Genomic DNA, 9,564 nt, shown 5'->3' on the forward strand with positions numbered 1-9,564 from the left:
TGCCTGAGTCCCATATTTGGGTTGAAAACCTCGTGAGGTGGCCTAATGATGAAGAAAAAAAATCAGAAGATCCCTGGGTGAAAACCTTCCTTGAGGCACCCAGGGAAAACAACTAGGGTCAAAACCTCTTTGAGGTGGCCTACTTGTTTTTCAGAGAAAAATATATAATTGTTATTTGCAGGTGGGTGAGAAAGATAGTCAAGGAGAAAAATGAGGATCCAAAGGGAACCCTGCCTCACACATATTCATCTCCTCCACTCCTTACCATGCATCCCTCCATAATTTCTATCATTTTTTCACTCCATTACTTCGATTTATGCGAAGACTGTGTTTTCTACAGGATCCCCTGAAAACCTACAGGATGATCCTGTAGGAATTACAGTGGCCCAGACAACCTACAGGAAGCAATATGAGGCACATGATAGATTTATTAGGTCCCTAAAATTCACCTTATGCATGATGTAACACCTCACCTCATCCTCCATCATCATCCCTCCACTCACCATTCAAAACAAAAAAAATCAGGTTCAACAGTTTCTCCCAATCTTAAAAAAAAGGGAAGGGAAAACAGAGTGGAGTAAGAGCATTACCTGAGTATCTGTTGCTCTACATACACTCCTACTCCTTATTTCCATGCATTACACCATCCTCATAGCCCCAGCCAGCAACATGATTAAAGAATTTTGAGGGAGAAGTAGCTGCAGGACATTCTGTAGTAGCCTATCCCACAGAATGCCAATCACCAGCAACAGGTCTTCACTAGGATGATCCAGGAGCTCCATAGCAACAAAAACATCAGATCTTCAGCCACAGATACCTGCAAAAGAAAAGAAACCATTAGCAGACAGCAAGAGGAGGAAAAAGAATGGCATGCAGCAAAGAAACAACACAACACCTCTGGTCTTCGACAGCTACAACATGGCATTGAAACCACAGGTAAGTATCCCGCTCGCTCACTCATATGCATCATGTAGTAAAAAATTGTAAGGGTTATGAGATAGTTGGTTTATAAGTGAAAAGGTGGCCAGTTAACTTGGCCACCTTCGTTCAGTCAGCACATGTAGAACCGAGTGTCCTCTCACACGTAGCTATAGTCATCTCAAAGACAGAGAAGGAGTAGGACAAAAAGCACTTAAGCTACAGATCTACAAGGTGGGAGCTTATTACGAAGAGTGGTAAATGATGAGGTGGTAGTGGGGACCTACGGTCCAAAAATGGCAACGTACCTCTGCTGCTAGCAAACCACCTCACCTCGAAACACCGTAAAGGGAAATAAAACATCGTTCCCATGCATTCATGCACTTCAACTCCTTGAAACTCCCTCACTCAAGTCGCTCTCATAACCCAGGCCACCCACTGTAAGAAAATATCCATTGTTCTACATAGGAATTCCTATAGAAGCATGCACAGGGATTCCTACAGGATACACAGAGACAGTCTACAGGATAGGCAGAGAAGAGTTCAAGAGGGTATATAATGGGAATTGTCCACTGCAACCATTCTAAAGAGGTAGGCTCTAAAATTTCATCCCCATTTGCAAGCAAATGAGCCAGAGATATTCTAAAATCTAGTGAATTTAGCAACTATGAGAAGTGAATTACATACACAGTCAACTCTGTTTTGCTCCTGCATTTAAAAAAAATTGTGTCAACCCTCTCATTTTCTCCTCAAGCTTCACCAGCAAGATGATGGGAGGTTTCAATATGAGAGAGCCCACAAACACTATGAGAATACAACAACACCCTCAAGTGCTTGAAGTCTTTACAAAACACAACTGGATGGTGTTTTTCGAAAAATTCACAGGGTATGATGATGAGGCGGTTCAATAATTTTCTCACTCCCTCACTCCACACAGCAGAATCCATGCCACTATTTTAGTAAGATGCCTCACTATAGATCTCACCCCAAAGCTCAACAGTAGGGTCACCACACTTCCCCTAGGAATTCCATGTAGAAAAGAAGACAATGGAGATAGTCAGGTGGCAAAAAGGAAATTATTTTTAGAAGGTGAATAACCCACTGAGGACAAAAATGGAGTAAGGAGGGACAGTATGACATACCCATGGAGTGAGGTAGGCTACCAAATCATCAAATACTTCTCATGTGAGAGTAGATATAGTGTTGTTTATGGCTATCATTTCAAGATCCTTGAAGAATCAAGATTTGGGGTAGAAACACCAGTTCACCAAAGACTCAACATACCGTATTTCTTGCTGCAACCACTCATAGACTCCAACAACAAAGTGAAGGAAGGGAATTCCCAACAATTGGCTCACCATCGATTGATTAAGATCCTCATTGAAGTTTCCCTCCAAAACATCAGAATCCCTAGAACATGGTCAGTCTTCAGAGACTTGCTAGTAGAGGATGACATCAAAACCCTCACTTATGATGTGAGTCCTTCTGTCACTTAGGAGGAGGCAAAACAAGAAGAGGAAGATACAGAGCTAGCTAAGGATGATATGGATGAAGAAGAAGCTAACACAGAGGATCATGATGAAGAGGAAGAAGAAGAGGGAGAAGAGAAGGAGGATGATAATGAAACAGAGGAGGAAACTAAGGAAGAAACTGATAGAGATGATGAAGATCCACAAGAGGAAGAAGATAGGAAAAACAAAGAGGAAGAAGGCATTGAAGCAAAAGGTAAATAACACAAGGAAGAGTCAGCTAGGGTGTATCCAGAGGCCATTGAGAGAGAGGCAACAACTTCCCTCACTTCTCTCATCACCCCAATCAATCAAGAAGGAAAAAGGAGGCAAACCCCACTATATTTCAGAACAAGAAAGAGCACAATAATCAAACAAGGGAAGCCACAAATATCAACAAAAAATCCTATTGAGATTGAAGATTACCCTACACAAGGAGACAAAATGCATTCCCCTAAGTCATCTATCACCTATGTAAGGAGGCCTAATACTAGATCAAATTCCTCAAAAGGTAAGGCAATCCTACAGGATCCACAACAAAACCTACAGGAAGCAAAAACAATCCTACAGGATACTCTGTTGAAACTACAAGAGGCATAGAAATTGGAAAGCAAGGTAAGGGAGCAACAAGAAACAAAATAAGAAGACCCAAAGACAAAGGAACCCAACCCCCAACCTAACCTAGACTCCTACTATCGGTTTATTGAAGGAGGCAGGGTAATACCTCAAAAATTTGCCATCCCATTGTTTTTCAAACTTGAGAAGGAGAGGTCCAGAACCCACCGATCGCTATAGATCGCCAAATCAAAGGGGGTGGAAGACATTGGCCACATGGAAGAGAAACTCCAAGAAATGGGAAAAGGGCTAAGTGGCTTAAGGGACAGAGAAGCAATAACGAGAAGTCAACTTGAGAGAGAAAATGCATGGCTGAGGGGACAACTGCATGAAAGAGAGAACCAACTAGCATGTATAGCCAGCCTCTCCTCGGAGGCCATCCAGCATAGAATGCCAGCTAAATCCTATGTTCTTTACCTCAAAGAACAATGCCTACAGTTTCAGATTAAGACACTAGCACAAAGGGGAACCATGCCATTTTAGGACTACAAGCAGTTTATTGATCTTTGTGATCAAAGTACACGAGAGGATAGGGCCAAAATGCCTGAGTTTTATTTGCACAACATGGCCCTCACAGACATTAATGTTTGGGACCCTAATGCCAAGCTAGGAGATCTACAATTAATGGCTTTGGCATCATGGATTAACCATGAGGAGTCAAGAGATGCAGATATGAAAAGAATATCGGCTAGAGTCGACTTCTTAAGCTGTTCCTCATGTGCTTTTTGAATATTTTCCATATAAATATGTACTTGTGGATTTGAATATCGACCAGAGTCGACATCCTTGTGCTTACTTGACCATTCCTGCATAAATATACCAGAATTAGCAAAGAGGTCTCTCAGTGTTCATTGCCACTATATTTGAATTCTGAAAATTGCACACATACCTGAGCTTCACGGAACAACTCATTAGAATAGGGAATGCCTCCATTTTGAGCAATTATATTGTCTATTTGCTTCAGCAATTCAGTTCTCTGCTTTTCCTTCATTATTTCTGATGTGGTTTTATTATCAAAAAGGACCTTTGCATCATTGCACTTCCGTAGAATCTCCTGCAGTCATCAACATAGGTTTATATATATAAACAGGTCATTATCTAAATATATTGGTTTGGAAAAAGGAAAGCATATAACATAGACTGATTCCAATTTATTGAAGACACTTTTCTAACTCACTTCCATTTCCATGGAAACAAAGGAAGAATAAGTTATAAAGCACAAAATAGTTGTATTTTTTCGCTGACCCATATCACATGATCAAGGACAGTTGGCCTAAAATTAACAGGGAAAATAGCATGTTAGATTATTATGGAATATATCGTGATGAAGAAGATCGTTAAAGTTCACTAAGATTTATAAAAGTGATTTGTAAGATAATAGTTAAAGTTTATCAAGATTTATAAAATTTAATTATTATTATTATTAGGTTGTTTATTATATTAACATTTATTTTATTTAGGAATCAAACCACATACTCATTATACTCTTCTGATTATCTACAAAATATAAAATTATTGAATACATAATTATTAGGAGGATAGTTAAGGTTTATTAAGATTTATTTAATTTGTTAAAATAATTTTAAAACATTAATATTTTTTTCTATTTTTATATTTAAATAAATTTTTCAAAATTATTATCTAAAAAATAAATCAAATAAAAAATTAAATTAACATTTATAATTTTTCTTTTAAATAAATTAAATTCTCAGGATTAAAAGTTATTTAACAATCTACCAAATTAAAAAATAAAGTGTTAATTTTCAGCCATATAAAAAAATTCCAATCCAAGTCACCTACCATTAAAACAGGTAAACTCTATTAAACTAAATCTTTATTCCTAAACAGTAATGATAAGACTACTCAAATTCAAGAGTGGCAAATTAAAACAGCATTCACAAATCAAGATTATAATACACTGACATTAAAACAACTCTATTAAACAAAATCTTTACTCTTGAGCAACATATATCTTAATGATAGGATTACTCAATTCAACACTCCCAAATTAAGAGAACATTAAGAAATCAAGATTATAATACACTAATATTAAGCGTATTATAATAACTTTTAATAATAAATAATTAGTATTAAACTTTATTTCAACTTATTGTTTCAGTTTAATCTATTCATTATTAAATTGAAAATATAATAGAGTCACATTTATATATATATATATATATATATATATATATATATATATATATATATATACTAACTATTAAATATATTTAAATTATATTATTTATTATTAATATTCATTATATTTCATTTAAAATGTTTAGCAATATATATTTCTGAAGCTTCCCATAAGACATCTCATAGTCGTCCTCTCTCTACTACAGGAGTTCCTTGTCTTGAAACTAAATGATTGCTTCTATTCTATTCTATTTTTCTTAGAACTCCAACAAATAATATAGTGAATATAATAGAACAAATAATATAGTGAATATAATAGAGAATGTCACGTGAAAGAAGGAGAAATTAGAATTTATTAGCTTCACAGCAAAACATAAAGCATTTTGGAGAATAGCAAGACGCATTGCGGAGTTGTTTTGAGGGTTACGGGGATGGAAAAGTAAAAAAAAATACCGAAGTCAACAAATTGTTAAAGAAAATAGATTTGAGATTCTTGGACTCTTTGATACGAAAGGGGAGAAACAATGTCCAATTACACAAATAAGTTCGGTACACTGCATAGTTTGAAAATCAAGAAAACTAAAGAGCCTAGGAAGTTACTTCAAGGAAGGTATTTATTAAGAACCTAAAAAGCTCCAAAAGGCATTTATTCCTAGAAATTAGTTTAGAATCTGGCGAGCATGACCAGAATGTTAAAGACATTAGGGACCATGGGCATCTCAAGGCAGCCAGTAAGCATAAAGTTTTATGTCAAGTTGAAAACTTAAGGAGATGTGTGTAATACAAGATCAGGAATAAGGTATAACCAGAAATGGGAATTTATGGCATAGACATTGCCCTTTTAAACTTCAGACAACAACGTGATTGTAAGGGGGCTACTTGATATCACGAGGTAACCAGAAGACCATCCAGAACCAATTTATGGGTTTGTCGAAAATGTAACACTACAGTCCTCGCAGAACGAAGAAGAGAAGAAAAAATAAAATAATGTCTCAACCCTCCAGAACCAATTTATGGGTTTGTCGAAAATGTAACACTACAGTCCTGGCAGAACGAAGAAGAGAAGAGAAAATAAAATAATGTCTCCATCTTAACGCTTTTAACACTTTTATGTACATGCATGCCTCACTGTATATGATAAAAGGCTATACTAGAACATCATTTGTTTAGGCACATAACACTAGCCATATTCTATTTATGTATGCAAGGTGAAGGACATTGCCAATTTTGTTGAGAAACAATCATTGCACAAACAGTTTAGCATTATGCCATTTATTTGTGAACATAGTTTACAGAATCTATTTTACGGTTAAACTCTTTTTCATGAAAAATTCAGAGATGAATATTTTATCTTATTTTTATATTTAACATAAGTAGAAGAACTAACCTGAATGTCAAGTGGGATCTCACACAAGTAGTCTTCTAATGTCTCTTCATTTGCTTCCAACTCATCACCACTAGCAAAGATAAATACCATGTAATTGAGAATTTTTTCACCAAACAACATTTGCAAGGTCTCCAAAGCAGCTACTTCTTCTGGGGTATACCAATTTCTAACGGAAAGTATGAAAAGAACTACATGGACACCCCCCTTTGCGAGGTCAATACATTTGGAGATTTCTTTGCCGATAATGTCCAGATTGACAATCGGGTCAAATAGAACTGCAATGGAGAACTTCTTAACTTAGCTTATTACCAATTTTACAACATTTAATCATTGATATGACATTGCCAACTTTACAAGATTTGTTCATTGAGTCAACACATTCGTAGTCGAAGCTCCAAATTACAAAATCAAATCATGGCCAAAACTTATTGATATTGAAGAAAGGGCCATCCAAAACAAAAACGAATCATGATACTACACATTTGAAATCTACTAAAAGTTAAACGATAAAGAGAAAGGCAAAATTTCAATTGAATACAGTGATTTCAAAATGGGAGGTTGTGTAGTGGGCTAGAGAAAGTGACCACCAAGGTCTCTTCCTAATGATTACCAAGCTATTGACGTGTCTGGGATTTGGTCCAAGGTGTGGAACAATGGTAAGCATTATCTTTCCCCCTGACACCACCTTTGTGTCAATGAATAAATCCTCCTCTCCACATTCTTCTTCATCTATATATTAATATGGGGTGTCCGTGAGTGTCGTATGTTTATGTGTTGTTAGCCAACGTCTCGAACTACTTGTGGTCAAAGTGTGGTGTTGGGGTTTGTTGATGGTTACATGTGATGAATTTGTTTTTTTTTGTTATGGCCAAGGATGAGCGAGGCATGAGTTTGCTCCATGGGGTGATTTAAGGGAATATTCTTGTAGCTAAATGGGTAGTCTGATGTTTGAAGGATCCACTCCATGGGAGGTCTTGTTAAGACATAGGTTACATATTATAGAGTGTCTTGTCAATGTTCAAGAATCTTTGGATTATGTGGGGCTATTTTAATACCTTTACGTTTTTAAATTGTTGACACTTTCATTTTCATTCAAGTTCAAGAAAGGTGTTGGGTTTTGTGAGATCATAGATATCTAGCAAAATTGTGGGGTAGGATTTCATGAGAAAACCAATTTGGAGCTAGAAGTTGCAAGATACCTATATTGAATACTCTTTCTACTTCCAAGTTTGTTTAGTGAATAAGAAGAATATTTTCTTTTGGTGAGATTTATAGTATGCCAATAGGAATGATTGGTCATCCCTTGGTCATGAGTATTCTATTTATTCTATTGATTGTCTCACCATCATGGATTTGTCCCATTCGGATATTAGCTCTCGGAACCATTAGTGATGGATAGATCATCATTGTGCGCTTTCTTTTATTCATTATCCCATCAACATGGAGATCATTAGCTTCTTCTAAGAAAAATGCCTATTCAAAAATAACTCTCGCATGCCAAAATCTTTCTAATAATAAAGTTTCTCATAATGCCCACTTTTAGCCCATTAATGCTCCCTAGGCAGCATATTTTTCCAAATCTAGCCCATAAAGTTTGCCTTAAATGTCTACCGCCTACTCCATTTAGTCTCAAACCAAGCATCACATCATGAATAGTGACTGCAACGGTCAATTTCCAACCAACCTGCATGGCAGCGTAGCTAACGTCGCGTTGTCACGGACCCCACTTCACTTCGGCACACAGTCTTGACATCGCACAGCTCCCAGGCAAATTAGTTTATACTCCCTCACCACCTTTCAGCTGCCTAGAGTGCTAAGACTATACTTCCTGCAGCTAGTCAGATGGACGAGCCACCTGTATATGGCTTCAACCGACTACAGTTGACTTTTCCTGGGAAGAGTTCCCCATTTAATTTCACCAACTGCACCGCGCCATCGTCTGTGATTTCCTTAATAACATACGGTCTCATCCAATGCATTCTAAGCTTCTCTGGGAGTTTATCAAACTTACTATCATATGACAACACCAAATCATTCAACCTAAATGTGCACAACTTGATATGTCGATTCCGCTAGGCCTTTTCACGCTACTTTTGTACTTGTTGGTAGAATATAGCCAAAAATTGTTCTTCTTAGAGCTCTTCCAACTGTGCGATCCTCTCCTTTAGGGCTCCACGATCTGTCATACATGTGAGCGCTGCTATGCATAGACTAGGCATGATGTACTCCATTGGCATTATAGTTTCTACTCCATAGACCAGCCTAGAAGGCGTCTGTCTCGTCAATTTCTTACATGTCGTCCTATAAGCCCATGATACTACAGGTACGTGCAGGTCCCAATCACTTTGATGCGCATTGCATACCTTATTCAGTGTGTTGCACACCTTGTTGAACGCTTCCATGTTGATCACCTTCCACGTGATTGTTCTTCCTACATGCTGTCTCCCCAACATTGAGAGCCAGTTGCACATTTGCCCCTGCAACACATGTTTATTGACCATCCCTCTCAGTGCAAAGTTCATGTGCATCCACGTAGGTTGTTTTCCATATGCCTACACCCACCTGGGCAGATGCACGTGTGGACCATCCCATCCATCGTGTTTTTCCGTCAACCGCACCCTAGGCTTTCCAAATCATGTGTGCATCATCCTTCTACATTTGACCCAGTATTCAAAACTTCATTTGTGCGTACCCCACCACCTCATGGACATAGCACGTAATCCCCAATTCAAGGCCTGGAAACATTGTTTTTCTGGCACTTCCCTTTCAAATTTATCCAAGAAGGTATCTACCTCAATTAACCCATCATAAGTAGGCAGATCTCTCACTTCTGTCGATACGTAGCACAGTGATCTTGTCATCATATTACAATTCAATGTGGTTACTTCATGTAGTCGATTCTTTCCACGACTAGCTGACGTCTTTAATCGAGGAGTTAGAAGAGGGGTGAAGCCCCCCCTTCATTGCACCGATTGCATAGTGGGGGCGGGTGGGGGT

At 37.6% G+C, this 9,564-nt stretch overlaps 1 protein-coding gene across 1 annotated transcript; it reads right to left on the minus strand.

The window, feature by feature from the left end:
- Positions 1 to 795: 795 nt before the first annotated feature.
- Positions 796 to 9,163, minus strand: LOC149206000 (immune-associated nucleotide-binding protein 9-like). Its single transcript, XM_089397563.1, has 6 exons — positions 9,130 to 9,163; positions 8,952 to 9,044; positions 6,568 to 6,842; positions 3,931 to 4,095; positions 3,690 to 3,847; positions 796 to 817 (listed from the first exon to the last, which is right to left on the minus strand). The coding sequence occupies exons 1-6, from the start codon at positions 9,161 to 9,163 to the stop codon at positions 796 to 798; spliced, it is 747 nt and encodes a 248-aa protein (XP_089253689.1).
- Positions 9,164 to 9,564: the final 401 nt, after the last annotated feature.

The sequence above is a fragment of the Pinus tabuliformis genome, chromosome 1_2 (assembly GCF_031772625.1).
Source record: "Pinus tabuliformis cultivar Carrire ecotype Pingquan chromosome 1_2, CPIR1, whole genome shotgun sequence".
Classification (NCBI taxonomy): domain Eukaryota; kingdom Viridiplantae; phylum Streptophyta; class Pinopsida; order Pinales; family Pinaceae; genus Pinus; species Pinus tabuliformis.

Coding starts and splice junctions, on each gene's coding strand:
- LOC149206000 (XM_089397563.1), bottom strand. CDS start 9,163: ATGGATGGGATGGTCCACACGTGCATCTGCCCAG. Junction 9,045..9,129: donor CCACACGTGCATCTGCCCAG/GTGGGTGTAGGC, acceptor CATGTGTTGCAG/GGGCAAATGTGCAACTGGCT. Junction 4,096..6,567: donor AGATCCCACTTGACATTCAG/GTTAGTTCTTCT, acceptor TGATGACTGCAG/GAGATTCTACGGAAGTGCAA.